The 15,638-nt window shown below is 34.5% G+C and overlaps 1 protein-coding gene and 1 long non-coding RNA gene across 7 annotated transcripts in view; one reads left to right on the top strand and one right to left on the bottom strand.

Annotated features, from left to right (window-relative positions):
* Window positions 1-15,638, top strand: part of LOC121191639 (exostosin-1c) — a 117,914-nt gene that overhangs the window by 100,625 nt on the left and 1,651 nt on the right. For all 6 annotated transcript variants that reach the window (XM_041052897.1, XM_041052895.1, XM_041052891.1 and 3 more), the window contains 5 exons: window positions 12,328-12,460; window positions 12,996-13,114; window positions 13,328-13,423; window positions 13,878-13,964; window positions 14,077-14,237. In XM_041052897.1, the coding sequence (XP_040908831.1) occupies window positions 12,328-12,460; window positions 12,996-13,114; window positions 13,328-13,423; window positions 13,878-13,964; window positions 14,077-14,237 (596 nt within the window). The remainder of the gene's footprint in view (window positions 1-12,327; window positions 12,461-12,995; window positions 13,115-13,327; window positions 13,424-13,877; window positions 13,965-14,076; window positions 14,238-15,638) is intronic.
* LOC121191643 lies at window positions 10,203-15,508 on the bottom strand. The gene is made up of 4 exons (XR_005895128.1): window positions 15,170-15,508; window positions 12,965-14,248; window positions 11,947-12,058; window positions 10,203-10,354 (listed from the first exon to the last, which is right to left on the bottom strand). It is a non-coding gene; the product is annotated as an uncharacterized LOC121191643 (long non-coding RNA).

Genomic DNA, 15,638 nt, shown 5'->3' with positions numbered 1-15,638 from the left:
GTAAGGCGTTTTTTTCGGACAAAAAAAGTCAAAAAAATTTTTGACCTCCAAAAGTCATAAAAAACGTCATAGTATAGTATGGCGTTTTTTTCGGACAAAAAAAGTCAAAAGATTTTTTGACCTCCAAAAGTCATAAAAAACATCATAGTATAGTAAGGCGTCAAAATCGGACAAAAAAAGTCAAAAAATTTTTTGACCTCCAAAAGTCATAAAAAACGTCATAGTATAGTAAGGCGTCAAAATCGGACAAAAAAAGTCAAAAAATTTTTTTGACCTCCAAAAGTCATAAAAAACGTCATAGTATAGTAAGGCGTTTTTTTCGGACAAAAAAAGTCAAAAAATTTTTGACCTCCAAAAGTCATAAAAAACGTCATAGTATAGTATGGCGTTTTTTTCGGCCAAAAAAAGTCAAAAGATTTTTTGACCTCCAAAAGTCATAAAAAAACGTCATAGTATAGTAAGGCGTCAAAATCGGACAAAAAAAGTCAAAAATTTTTTTGACCTCCAAAAGTCATAAAAAACATCATAGTATAGTAAGGCGTCAAAATCGGACAAAAAAAGTCAAAAAATTTTTTGACCTCCAAAAGTCATAAAAAACGTCATAGTATAGTAAGGCGTCAAAATCGGACAAAAAAAGTCAAAAATTTTTTTGACCTCCAAAAGTCATAAAAAAACGTCATAGTATAGTAAGGCGTTTTTTTCGGCCAAAAAAAGTCAAAAATTTTTTTGACCTCCAAAAGTCATAAAAAACGTCATAGTATAGTAAGGCGTCAAAATCGGACAAAAAAAGTCAAAAATTTTTTTGACCTCCAAAAGTCATAAAAAACGTCATAGTATAGTAAGGCGTCAAAATCGGACAAAAAAAGTCAAAAAAATTTTTGACCTCCAAAAGTCATAAAAAACGTCATAGTATGGTATGGCGTTTTTTTCGGACAAAAAAAGTCAAAATTTTTTTTGACCTCCAAAAGTCATAAAAAACGTCATAGTATAGTAAGGCGTCAAAATCGGACAAAAAAATTCAAAAAAATTTTTGACCTCCAAAAGTCATAAAAAACGTCATAGTATAGTAAGGCGTTTTTTTCGGACAAAAAAAGTCAAAAATTTTTTTGACCTCCAAAAGTCATAAAAAACGTCATAGTATAGTAAGGCGTTTTTTTCGGACAAAAAAAGTCAAAAAATTTTTTGACCTCCAAAAGTCATAAAAAACGTCATAGTATAGTAAGGCGTCAAAATCGGACAAAAAAAGTCAAAAAATTTTTTGACCTCCAAAAGTCATAAAAAACGTCATAGTATGGTATGGCGTTTTTTTCGGACAAAAAAAGTCAAAATTTTTTTTGACCTCCAAAAGTCATAAAAAACGTCATAGTATAGTAAGGCGTCAAAATCGGACAAAAAAATTCAAAAAAATTTTTGACCTCCAAAAGTCATAAAAAACGTCATAGTATAGTAAGGCGTCAAAATCGGACAAAAAAAGTCAAAAAAATTTTTGACCTCCAAAAGTCATAAAAAACGTCATAGTATAGTAAGGCGTCAAAATCGGACAAAAAAAGTCAAAAAAATTTTTGACCTCCAAAAGTCATAAAAAACGTCATAGTATGGTATGGCGTTTTTTTCGGACAAAAAAAGTCAAAATTTTTTTTGACCTCCAAAAGTCATAAAAAACGTCATAGTATAGTAAGGCGTCAAAATCGGACAAAAAAATTCAAAAAAATTTTTGACCTCCAAAAGTCATAAAAAACGTCATAGTATAGTATGGCGTTTTTTTCGGACAAAAAAAGTCAAAAAAATTTTTGACCTCCAAAAGTCATAAAAAACGTCATAGTATAGTAAGGCGTTTTTTTCAGACAAAAAAAGTCAAAATTTTTTTTGACCTCCAAAAGTCATAAAAAACGTCATAGTATAGTAAGGCGTCAAAATCGGACAAAAAAAAGTCAAAAAATTTTTTGACCTCCAAAAGTCATAAAAAACGTCATAGTATAGTAAGGCGTCAAAATCGGACAGAAAAAGTCAAAAAAATTTTTGACCTCCAAAAGTCATAAAAAACGTCATAGTATAGTAAGGCGTCAAAATCGGACAAAAAAAGTCAAAAAATTTTTTGACCTCCAAAAGTCATACAAAACGTCATAGTATAGTAAGGCGTTTTTTTCGGACAAAAAAAGTCAAAAAAATTTTTGACCTCCAAAAGTCATAAAAAACGTCATAGTATAGTAAGGCGTCAAAATCGGACAAAAAAAGTCAAAATTTTTTTTGACCTCCAAAAGTCATAAAAAACGTCATAGTATAGTAAGGCGTTTTTTTCGGACAAAAAAAGTCAAAAAATTTTTTGACCTCCAAAAGTCATAAAAAACGTCATAGTATAGTAAGGCGTCAAAATCGGACAAAAAAAGTCAAAAAATTTTTTGACCTCCAAAAGTCATAAAAAACGTCATAGTATGGTATGGCGTTTTTTTCGGACAAAAAAAGTCAAAATTTTTTTTGACCTCCAAAAGTCATAAAAAACGTCATAGTATAGTATGGCGTTTTTTTCGGCCAAAAAAAGTCAAAAGATTTTTTGACCTCCAAAAGTCATAAAAAAACGTCATAGTATAGTAAGGCGTCAAAATCGGACAAAAAAAGTCAAAAGATTTTTTGACCTCCAAAAGTCATAAAAAACATCATAGTATAGTAAGGCGTCAAAATCGGACAAAAAAAGTCAAAAAATTTTTTGACCTCCAAAAGTCATAAAAAACGTCATAGTATAGTAAGGCGTCAAAATCGGACAAAAAAAGTCAAAAATTTTTTTGACCTCCAAAAGTCATAAAAAAACGTCATAGTATAGTAAGGCGTTTTTTTCGGCCAAAAAAAGTCAAAATTTTTTTTGACCTCCAAAAGTCATAAAAAACGTCATAGTATAGTATGGCGTTTTTTTCGGACAAAAAAAGTCAAAAATTTTTTTGACCTCCAAAAGTCATAAAAAACGTCATAGTATAGTAAGGCGTCAAAATCGGACAAAAAAAGTCAAAAAAATTTTTGACCTCCAAAAGTCATAGAAAACGTCATAGTATGGTATGGCGTTTTTTTCGGACAAAAAAAGTCAAAATTTTTTTTGACCTCCAAAAGTCATAAAAAACGTCATAGTATAGTAAGGCGTTTTTTTCGGACAAAAAAAGTCAAAAATTTTTTTGACCTCCAAAAGTCATAAAAAACGTCATAGTATAGTAAGGCGTTTTTTTCGGACAAAAAAAGTCAAAATTTTTTTTGACCGCCAAAAGTCATAAAAAACGTCATAGTATAGTAAGGCGTCAAAATCGGACAAAAAAATTCAAAAAAATTTTTGACCTCCAAAAGTCATAAAAAACGTCATAGTATAGTAAGGCGTCAAAATCGGACAAAAAAATTCAAAAAAATTTTTGACCTCCAAAAGTCATAAAAAACGTCATAGTATAGTAAGGCGTTTTTTTCGGACAAAAAAAGTCAAAATTTTTTTTGACCTCCAAAAGTCATACAAAACGTCATAGTATAGTAAGGCGTCAAAATCGGACAAAAAAAGTCAAAAAATTTTTTGACCTCCAAAAGTCATAAAAAACGTCATAGTATAGTAAGGCGTCAAAATCGGACAAAAAAAGTCAAAAAAATTTTTTACCTCCAAAAGTCATAAAAAAACGTTATAGTATAGTAAGGCGTTTTTTTCGGACAAAAAAAGTCAAAATTTTTTTTGACCTCCAAAAGTCATAAAAAACGTCATAGTATAGTAAGGCGTCAAAATCGGACAAAAAAAGTCAAAAAAATTTTTGACCTCCAAAAGTCATAAAAAACGTCATAGTATAGTAAGGCGTCAAAATCGGACAAAAAAAGTCAAAAAATTTTTTGACCTCCAAAAGTCATAAAAAACGTCATAGTATAGTAAGGCGTTTTTTTCGGACAAAAAAAGTCAAAATTTTTTTTGACCTCCAAAAGTCATAAAAAACGTCATAGTATAGTAAGGCGTCAAAATCGGACAAAAAAAGTCAAAAAAATTTTTGACCTCCAAAAGTCATAAAAAACGTCATAGTATAGTAAGGCGTTTTTTTCGGCCAAAAAAAGTCAAAAAAATTTTTGACCTCCAAAAGTCATAAAAAACGTCATAGTATAGTAAGGCGTCAAAATCGGACAAAAAAATTCAAAAAAATTTTTGACCTCCAAAAGTCATAAAAAACGTCATAGTATAGTAAGGCGTTTTTTTCGGCCAAAAAAAGTCAAAATTTTTTTTGACCGCCAAAAGTCATAAAAAACGTCATAGTATAGTAAGGCGTCAAAATCGGACAAAAAAATTCAAAAAAATTTTTGACCTCCAAAAGTCATAAAAAACGTCATAGTATAGTAAGGCGTCAAAATCGGACAAAAAAATTCAAAAAAATTTTTGACCTCCAAAAGTCATAAAAAACGTCATAGTATAGTAAGGCGTTTTTTTCGGACAAAAAAAGTCAAAATTTTTTTTGACCTCCAAAAGTCATACAAAACGTCATAGTATAGTAAGGCGTCAAAATCGGACAAAAAAAGTCAAAAAATTTTTTGACCTCCAAAAGTCATAAAAAACGTCATAGTATAGTAAGGCGTCAAAATCGGACAAAAAAAGTCAAAAAAATTTTTTACCTCCAAAAGTCATAAAAAAACGTTATAGTATAGTAAGGCGTTTTTTTCGGACAAAAAAAGTCAAAATTTTTTTTGACCTCCAAAAGTCATAAAAAACGTCATAGTATAGTAAGGCGTCAAAATCGGACAAAAAAAGTCAAAAAAATTTTTGACCTCCAAAAGTCATAAAAAACGTCATAGTATAGTAAGGCGTCAAAATCGGACAAAAAAAGTCAAAAAAATTTTTTTGACCTCCAAAAGTCATAAAAAACGTAATAGTATAGTAAGGCGTTTTTTTCGGCCAAAAAAAGTCAAAAAATTTTTTGACCTCCAAAAGTCATAAAAAACGTCATAGTATAGTAAGGCGTCAAAATCGGACAAAAAAAGTCAAAAAATTTTTTGACCGCCAAAAGTCATAAAAAACGTCATAGTATAGTAAGGCGTCAAAATCGGACAAAAAAAGTCAAAAAAAATTTTTACCTCCAAAAGTCATAAAAAAACGTCATAGTATAGTAAGGCGTTTTTTTCGGCCAAAAAAAGTCAAAATTTTTTTTGACCTCCAAAAGTCATAAAAAACGTCATAGTATAGTAAGGCGTCAAAATCGGACAAAAAAATTCAAAAAAATTTTTGACCTCCAAAAGTCATAAAAAACGTCATAGTATAGTAAGGCGTTTTTTTCGGACAAAAAAAGTCAAAATTTTTTTTGACCTCCAAAAGTCATAAAAAACGTCATAGTATAGTAAGGCGTCAAAATCGGACAAAAAAAGTCAAAAATTTTTTGACCTCCAAAAGTCATACAAAACGTCATAGTATAGTAAGGCGTCAAAATCGGACAAAAAAAGTCAAAAAATTTTTTGACCTCCAAAAGTCATAAAAAACGTCATAGTATAGTAAGGCGTTTTTTTCGGCCAAAAAAAGTCAAAAGATTTTTTGACCTCCAAAAGTCATAAAAAACGTCATAGTATAGTAAGGCGTCAAAATCGGACAAAAAAATTCAAGAAAATTTTTGACCTCCAAAAGTCATAAAAAACGTCATAGTATAGTAAGGCGTTTTTTTCGGCCAAAAAAAGTCAATTTTTTTTTTGACCGCCAAAAGTCATAAAAAACGTCATAGTATAGTAAGGCGTCAAAATCGGACAAAAAAAGTCAAAAAAATTTTTGTACTCCAAAAGTCATACAAAACGTCATAGTATAGTAAGGCGTTTTTTTCGGACAAAAAAAGTCAAAAAAATTTTTGACCTCCAAAAGTCATAAAAAACGTCATAGTATAGTAAGGCGTCAAAATCGGACAAAAAAAGTCAAAAAAATTTTTGACCTCCAAAAGTCATAAAAAACGTCATAGTATAGTAAGGCGTTTTTTTCGGACAAAAAAAGTAAAAATTTTTTTTGACCTCCAAAAGTCATAAAAAACGTCATAGTATAGTAAGGCGTTTTTTTCGGACAAAAAAAGTCAAAAAAATTTTTGACCTCCAAAAGTCATAAAAAACGTCATAGTATAGTAAGGCGTTTTTTTCGGACAAAAAAAGTCAAAATTTTTTTTGACCTCCAAAAGTCATAAAAAACATCATAGTATAGTAAGGTGTTTTTTTCGCACAAAAAAAGTCAAAAATTTTTTTGACCTCCAAAAGTCATAAAAAACGTCATAGTATAGTAAGGCGTCAAAATCGGACAAAAAAAGTCAAAATTTTTTTTGACCTCCAAAAGTCATAAAAAACGTCATAGTATAGTAAGGCGTCAAAATCGGACAAAAAAAGTCAAAATTTTTTTTGACCTCCAAAAGTCATAAAAAACGTCATAGTAAGGCGTCAAAATCGGACAAAAAAAGTCAAAAATTTTTTTGACCTCCAAAAGTCATAAAAAACGTCATAGTATAGTAAGGCGTCAAAATCGGACAAAAAAAAGTCAAAAAATTTTTTGACCTCCAAAAGTCATAAAAAACGTCATAGTATAGTAAGGCGTCAAAATCGGACAAAAAAAGTCAAAAAAATTTTTGACCTCCAAAAGTCATAAAAAACGTCATAGTATAGTAAGGCGTCAAAATCGGACAAAAAAAGTCAAAAAATTTTTTGACCTCCAAAAGTCATACAAAACGTCATAGTATAGTAAGGCGTTTTTTTCGGACAAAAAAAGTCAAAAAAATTTTTGACCTCCAAAAGTCATAAAAAACGTCATAGTATAGTAAGGCGTTTTTTTCGGACAAAAAAAGTCAAAAAAAATTTTGACCTCCAAAAGTCATAAAAAACGTCATAGTATAGTAAGGCGTCAAAATCGGACAAAAAAAGTCAAAATTTTTTTTGACCTCCAAAAGTCATAAAAAACGTCATAGTATAGTAAGGCGTTTTTTTCGGACAAAAAAAGTCAAAAAAATTTTTGACCTCCAAAAGTCATAAAAAACGTCATAGTATAGTAAGGCGTCAAAATCGGACAAAAAAAGTCAAAAAATTTTTTGACCTCCAAAAGTCATAAAAAATGTCATAGTATAGTAAAGCGTCAAAATCGGACAAAAAAAGTCAAAAAATTTTTTGACCTCCAAAAGTCATAAAAAACGTCATAGTATAGTAAGGCGTTTTTTTCGGCCAAAAAAAGTCAAGAAATTTTTTGACCTCCAAAAGTCATAAAAAACGTCATAGTATAGTAAGGCGTCAAAATCGGACAAAAAAATTCAAAAAAATTTTTGACCTCCAAAAGTCATAAAAAACGTCATAGTATAGTAAGGCGTTTTTTTCGGACAAAAAAAGTCAAAAATTTTTTTGACCGCCAAAAGTCATAAAAAACGTCATAGTATAGTAAGGCGTCAAAATCGGACAAAAAAATTCAAAAAAATTTTTGACCTCCAAAAGTCATAAAAAACGTCAAAATCGAACAAAAAAGTTCAAAATTTTTTTGACCTCCAAAAGTCATAAAAAACGTCATAGTATAGTAAGGCGTCAAAATCGGACAAAAAAATTCAAAAAAATTTTTGACCTCCAAAAGTCATAAAAAACATCATAGTATAGTAAGGCGTCAAAATCGGACAAAAAAAGTCAAAATTTTTTTTGACCTCCAAAAGTCATAAAAAACATCATAGTATAGTAAGGCGTCAAAATCGGACAAAAAAATTCAAAAAAATTTTTGACCTCCAAAAGTCATAAAAAACGTCATAGTATAGTATGGCGTTTTTTTCGGACAAAAAAAGTCAAAATTTTTTTTGACCTCCAAAAGTCATAAAAAACGTCATAGTATAGTAAGGCGTCAAAATCGGACAAAAAAAGTCAAAATTTTTTGACCTCCAAAAGTCATAAAAAACGTCATAGTATAGCAAGGCGTCAAAATCGGACAAAAAAATTCAAAAAAATTTTTGACCTCCAAAAGTCATAAAAAACGTCATAGTATAGTAAGGCGTTTTTTTCGGACAAAAAAAGTCAAACATTTTTTTGACCTCCAAAAGTCATAAAAAACGTCATAGTATAGTAAGGCGTCAAAATCGGACAAAAAAAGTCAAACATTTTTTTGACCTCCAAAAGTCATAAAAAACGTCATAGTATAGTAAGGCGTCAAAATCGGACAAAAAAAGTCAAACATTTTTTTGACCTCCAAAAGTCATAAAAAACGTCATAGTATAGTAAGGCGTCAAAATTGGACAAAAAAAGTCAAAAATTTTTTTGACCTCCAAAAGTCATAAAAAACGTCATAGTATAGTAAGGCGTTTTTTTCGGCCAAAAAAAGTCAAAAAAATTTTTTGACCTCCAAAAGTCATAAAAAACATCGTAGTATAGTAAGGCGTCAAAATCGGACAAAAAAATTCAAAAAAATTTTTGACCTCCAAAAGTCATAAAAAACGTCATAGTATAGTAAGGCGTTTTTTTCGGACAAAAAAAGTCAAAATTTTTTTTGACCTCCAAAAGTCATAAAAAACGTCATAGTATAGTAAGGCGTTTTTTTCGGACAAAAAAAGTCAAAAAATTTTTTGACCTCCAAAAGTCATAAAAAACGTCATAGTATAGTATGGCGTTTTTTTCAGACAAAAAAAGTCAAAATTTTTTTTGACCTCCAAAAGTCATAAAAAACGTCATAGTATAGTAAGGCGTCAAAATCGGACAAAAAAAGTCAAAAAATTTTTTGACCTCCAAAAGTCATAAAAAACGTCATAGTATAGTATGGCGTTTTTTTCGGACAAAAAAAGTCAAAAATTTTTTTGACCTCCAAAAGTCATAAAAAACGTCATAGTATAGTAAGGCGTCAAAATCGGACAAAAAAAGTCAAAAATTTTTTTGACCTCCAAAAGTCATAAAAAACGTCATAGTATAGTAAGGCGTCAAAATCGGACAAAAAAAGTCAAAAAAATTTTTGACCTCCAAAAGTCATAAAAAACGTCATAGTATAGTAAGGCGTTTTTTTCGGACAAAAAAAGTCAAACATTTTTTTGACCTCCAAAAGTCATAAAAAACATCATAGTATAGTAAGGCGTTTTTTTCGGACAAAAGAAGTCAAAAAATTTTTTGACCTCCAAAAGTCATAAAAAACGTCATAGTCTAAGGCGAAATATTTTAGTAAGAGCCTCATGGCACATCGGTTGGGCTTGGCGGATACATCCAAAAGCCACCGGCTACCTCCAATGGTTGACAGTGGCTGCAGTGGACATGTTTGCCAATGTTCAGATAGGTATTCTGTTAATTTGAAATAATGATTGTTTCATTTAAATAATAGGCTAGAAATAAATTTCCCACCACAACTCCACCAAATCCTGCAGCTCCACCTAAAACCTCTCTATCTGAAACAGTCATCCAGCACTTCTTGTAACAAATATTAAAGTTCTTGAAAAAAATTCTTAACATCATTTTAGATAATAGTAATAATAATAGTAATTTCAAAGAGTTGTAACGTTAATGTTAACTTTTAAGATGAGTTTTGGCAGGTTTTTTTGGCTTTATTTCTTATGTAGTATGACCTCAATAAAAGATTAATTATTATTTCAAGTGCTGTGGCGTTATAGTTTGTAAGGAACTGACCTTAAGGTACGAGTGCTCGCTGTGTGTCGCGGTCGCACGGGGTCAGTCGGGTCAGACTTGGGGACTGTCGTGTGGTGGATGTAGCTGCGTGTAGCTGCCGCTTAGCTTGTTAGCCTAGCTGATTAGCATTACGCTAGCTCGGTTGCTCCGAGCTAAGTGGGCGGGTTCTCGGCCGGCTGACCCGTAGAGTAACCGCCTCTCTGCCAAATATGGAAAGTACACTCCCACTAAAATCCAAGATGGTGCAGCTCAAATGCCCATGGTTTGGTCACAAAACCGACTCCCCAAAACCAATGGGTGACGTCACGGGTGCTACGTCCGTGTTTTATACAGTCCATGAACTCAACGTTAGACTGGGATGATTCCTCACCGCTGGACTGGGTGAAACTAATATTTTGCACATTAAGGGGGGATCCGAACGGCCCCTCCCAATTTGAGCTGATCCCTGTTTCTACTGAAATGTGATTGGCTCAGCCGCTCAGTCAGTCATCAAACTGTCAAAAGAAAACAAGAAAGACACACACATACACAAATTAAGTGTATACTTAATTGCTTTTATTTGAGCAAAACTACATGCAAGGAACACACAAAGCATCTTCTTTTCCATGTTTTCATGCTACCAAATAAAGCAGAAATTGAACAGAATTTTGCCAGTCTTTTTGCCTCTGTTCTCCACGCACACACACACACAGTGTTGGAGAGTGGCTGGAGTTCCACTTGCGTCCGTTGTGCCATCGGTTAAAGGGCCTCTCCAAACCAAGCTCCCGGGCTGCCCCTGATCAATAGAGACCAAAGACAAAAAATGTACCAGGCTGTAAATATGTTTATTTAGGCTGTAAAGTTGACTATTTTAACATGGGGGGTCAATGAAGAATTGCTCACTTCTGGAGCCCTGGCTAACATAGTCATCTGGGAACATGCTAGCATGGTCAATTCAACAGAGACTTACTGGAGAGGGGGAAAAAAACCCTCCAACAACACTTAGCGAGCCTGTTTGGTGGTTGCTAATGGGACATACAGTTTGTTCAAAAGACATATTTTGATTCCTGTCTCATGACTGTCTAAAAACCATTGCTCTTTTTTTGAGCAGTTTCTACTCTGACATAGAGGAGATAGTGGATAAGCTACAATAGCTTCTTTCATTTCAGACTATTTCCTCTCTGTTCCCTCAAAGGTCAGGACCTTTAAGACGGTTTGCTACTGGTCAAGCATTCGCTTGTTCATAAAAAATGAACTCAATGGGAAGAATTCCATTGGAATGAACTGATTATAATGCAAAATCTAGCTTTTTTAAATGCCCTTGTCTTATTTCTGATAATAAGTTAATACAGCTGTGCCATACTTTAATACATTCATGCTCCCATATCAGACATTAGCTTTGCCACCCCTGTGCCAAAACTAGGACTTCTGTCTATCTCCCACAAAGACTTATGGGAAACTACCATACAATTCTGCTCAGGAATGTGCAGCAGCCTACCCTTTCCAATGAAAACATCTACAAAAAGAAGCCACTGCTGTAAACACAGGTTTTCTGTTGAGCACACAGCCGTAGTTGCTACCTCCCTGCAGTTTACTGCCTGTGTGCTATCATCAGTCTTCTTTCAGAGAGGCTTTCCAACAGACTTTTCATATTTGAGTCAAACCAACCTTCTATCATTATGATTATGGGGTTGGATCCTGGCCCATTCTCTACATTTCTACTCTTTTACCATCTCAGCTCTGTGTTGTACTGGAGGTCTAGTGAACATTTTCAAAGCAGCCCACAGCTGATCTGCCTCAAGTCTCAGAGAAATCCCCTAATGTATAGATATGATATATCATTACGTTGCAAATATCAGTCTCAACCTGCCAGTTTCTGCCCCACTGCTCGCTATTATCAGACTGTGAGAACTGTTTCTTTTGCAGCGCTACAGGTCAGCTGCAGAAAAAGTTTCATCCCTGACAGAGTCACTGCGATGTATAGAAGAAGCAGAGAACTGCTTGGATTATTTTTCCTGATTTTCACAGGCTTAGCATCTGTCTAGCTCATTTAGTATCTTCCTCTGTTCATCTTTTGTTTCACCTTCCTTTGAACAATCTAAAAGAAAATCATTTGAAGGTTAGCCCAAGGGCTAGACGTCGCTTGAAAAGAAATAACCTCCTTATATGAGTAGTTTTTGCACACATTGCTAATGTCAATTTTAGCACATAAAGAATGTGGGGAAACAACAGATTTAACCCTGGTGAAATCTGAAGAAATCACACAGTGAGTGGTAGGCTCTGCACTCTGATGTTTATAAAGGCAAGTGTATTTGGTGCTGGGGATTTATGCCAGAGATAATAAAGACGAGGTTCTGGAGGTTGGTGATAAGCTGCTTATATACATACAGCATGCAGAGGGGAACCTCTCCCCATGGGAGCCAGCTGTGCAGTCAGCCTGAGGTCAGTGAGGCAGAGGGCTTCAGAGGGGATGTTGGAGTTGCTGCTGCGTGGATACCTCCTGTTGGTGTAAAAAAGGAAGTACACAGAGCATGTCATTAGGGATTGCTGTAATACGCAAACACAAGTGTATCAGGAATTGAACTGCACTGGCGTTTACATTAAGCTCCAAGACTCTCATCCACTGGCTTAGAGGGAAATAAAGTGAATGTGCAGGCTTATACCAGATGAACACAACAGCTACTTCACTATGCAAAGCCAACATGTTCTCTCTGGTTCTTACTTTGCAACCTCATCCATTTTTCCCCCATGTTTTCTTTTTCTTCTCAGATCATTAAGGACCGTGTGTTTTCTCACATATCAAGGAACAAGTACATGTGGAACTCCCTGCCAGGAGGTCTGCTGGTCCTGCCAGAGTACTCAACTCACCTCGCACATTTCCCCTTCTACTACCTGGGATTAGGTAAACACACACTTGATTTAAATGAGTCTGCTCAACATGCAAATTTTGATTGCACATTAAGGAATGGTGATGAGACTATTATGTAAGAGCTGTGTGGTGGTAGAGATGAGTAATCAACACTCCACCCGCAAATCATAATCAAATATTTCCCAAAGTCCTTGTCTGCATTGGTTTTAATTTTGCTTTGCTGCTAAAACACATTACAAATAAGGTTTTTATTATAACTACTAAACTATGTGTAAATTATAATGGGTGATATTTTTTATTTATTTTATGGAATAAGGCTTTGTTTGTAAAAAAAAAAAAAAAAAGAAAAATACTTGGACATTCCTAGTGAAATTTGGTGTAGTCTGTATATTCCTCTCTGCAGTATGTACATATGCATAAGTTGGCATTAAATTGTTCTCATGATCCTTGATGGAATAATACAGATATTCTTTTATTTGTTTCTTGTCTTGAACAGCACATTAGAAACATTCAAACAGGTAATGCATTCCCTCTTACTCTCGCATTATTCTTTTGTGATCTCATTCAGGGGTCAGTCCAGGTCAGGAGTTCACAGCTGTCATACATGCTGTCTCCCCTTTGGTCTCCCAGTCTCAGCCAATCATGAAGCTGCTCCAGGTGGTCTCCAAGTCAAAGTACTGCTCGCAGGTAAACAAGACATATGAAAAATTATTATGATAAAAATAAATATAACACACATGCTGTCTTCCACACTAAGTACTAAAGCTTCAGCAAAGAGCTTAACATGATATTTAGATGCCACCCCTTCTGGTTGATTGATGTCAGCAGTTATTGCCGATCAATCTAATGCGTCTATCTGTGTATGTGTTGTGTAAAATTCCCTTCCCCCTGCTGCTGCAGATCATCATTCTCTGGAACAGTGAGAAGCCGCCACCCAGCCGGAGCAAATGGCCTCCCATGCCCGTCCCTCTTACTGTGACAGACGGCAGGAGGAAGGTGAGGGCCAACGCCACTCACAGCTCACACTGAAGCCCTCTGTGACGTCTGAGTGACAGCATGAAAGACCGTCACTCGCTCAGTTTGTTTATGTGTCTGTCTTTCAGTTTCTCTGTTACTCCATTTCACTGGTCCTTGCCCTTGATGTCTATTTTCTCTGCGTCTCTTCTTCCTGTCCATGTACATCTGATATGTCCACCGATCCGTGTGACGTTTGCTTTCATAAATGTCACTCATCCTCAATGTTTCTTCTCCCTTTCATCTCCCTTTTACCTGTCTTTTTTTTCCCCCCTCCCAAGGCAAAATCTATAGTGATTCTCACTCGTCTCAGTCACTCAACATGATTTACTGTAACATGATCATCTCTCATTCTCATAATCTCTCAAAGCACATGCCAGACAACACATAGCCTACAGTACCAGATCTAAGATTTATTACTGTATTTCTTTCTCAGACCACCAGTCGGTTCCTACCTCACGTTGCCATAGAGACAGAAGCAGTGCTGAGTCTGGACGAGGATACAGTCTTGTTGACCAGTGAGGTATGTGTCAGTGTGTTAGTAATAAACACACAGCAGATGTGCACACACATAAAAATCAATATTCTTGAAAGAGTAGCAGCAACATCTAAGCGTTTCATGTCTGCACTTGTAGGTGAACTTTGCCTTCTTGGTGTGGCGGAGCTTCCCAGAGCGGATCGTAGGCTACCCTCCCAGGAGCCACTTCTGGGATCCCCTGAAGCGCGCCTGGGGCTACACCTCTAAATGGACCAATGACTACTCCATCGTCCTGACCGGAGCTGCCTTCTACCACAGGTGCACAAACACTGTAGAAAAAAAAAAATACAGGAAATGATTAACATACAGTGTACTGTAAGGTTTAATATTTAGCCTCTAGCGTTTTCATTATTTACTTAAAACAAACATACAAGCCTGTACTGTGCACAGTCCTAAACTTAGACATACAGGCTCAACATTGATTAAACTGTGTTGCAGAGGGCATAATGATTTGAATATCAATCTGAAAAGCAGTAAAGAAACAATCAGGCAAAAATAAATAGCATCAAGGATAATTATGTGCAAATGTGGATGAGAGAACAAGAAGCCGGTGAATTACATAGGGATTACTTAAAGCAGTTTGATTAATTCGGAAAGCCTTAAGTCGATATGTGCAATGGCAGAGTTCTTATACACTATGAAAGCAATTACTCCACAGACGGGGTACTTTAAAAGCCGTTGAAAAGTTGTGTGCTCATTTCTGTCAGCAGTATCAATGAAAACATTTTTTTTTCATGCTAATTTTAATCCTTACAGTCAGGGGGTTAGGCCGAATGATATTTTTAAGACTCATCATTATTACCTTAAATGCCCTTTTTCACCACTTAAACTGAGAAATAGCAATGAGCAGTCAGTCAGCCAAAATGTAGCTTGCTCATTGTGGGAACATCAGTTTGGTCTTTTACATGCAAAATTATCAAATTACTAACTGTGTACTGTATTAGTAAAAGTGATGTGACTGCACATCAAATGGCTGTACCACAACAGGGCTGCTTCACATAAAAATGTGACGCAAAATTACCAGTTGAATAGAAACCACTGCAATAAAAAAAATCTGTAGTCTTGAAAACCAAAGGAGTGGTAAACGTATGCATTGTACCACAGGGGTTTGGTTTGTTTTGCACTATAAATATGAAATCCCACTGGTGGTGAAATGGTTAAATTGTCCTAGATACATGTCATTAACATACATCACATCATCTTCTCTTTCCTGTAGATGGTTCCATGCCTGTTACCACAAAGGTGCTGGTTGCCTGACCTCCACCTGTGATAAATTATGCAGAGATACATTTTTTATTTTGGGTGTTTAGCAGATGTGCTTGTATAAAGGGATTTATTGTACTGTGAGAGCAAGTACAAGAGCCTAAAATTGTGATTAGACACTAATAATAGTGAGGCAGAACATCAGGTTTTGTACACAGGCGACAGATGTGACACAGTGGTCCTGCAAGAGGAAATAATAGCATAACATGTAATGCAGCTTACAGATTTGTCAAAACCTATTTTTAAACACATTCCAGTAATTTCTCCTTTTTACAACCATTTTTGTGAGGATGAATTTATCAGACGTGGTTGTCGGCTGAAATGTCCAATGCTCCTGTAGGTAATTAGTTTTCAAATTGGTGCCACTACGCCTTTTCCAAATTAAATGTGACAGAT

The sequence above is a fragment of the Toxotes jaculatrix genome, chromosome 13 (genome assembly GCF_017976425.1).
Source record: "Toxotes jaculatrix isolate fToxJac2 chromosome 13, fToxJac2.pri, whole genome shotgun sequence".
Classification (NCBI taxonomy): Eukaryota; Metazoa; Chordata; class Actinopteri; family Toxotidae; genus Toxotes; species Toxotes jaculatrix.
Note: the sequence above shows the minus strand (reverse complement) of the source record. Positions and strands in the feature narration are given on the sequence as shown.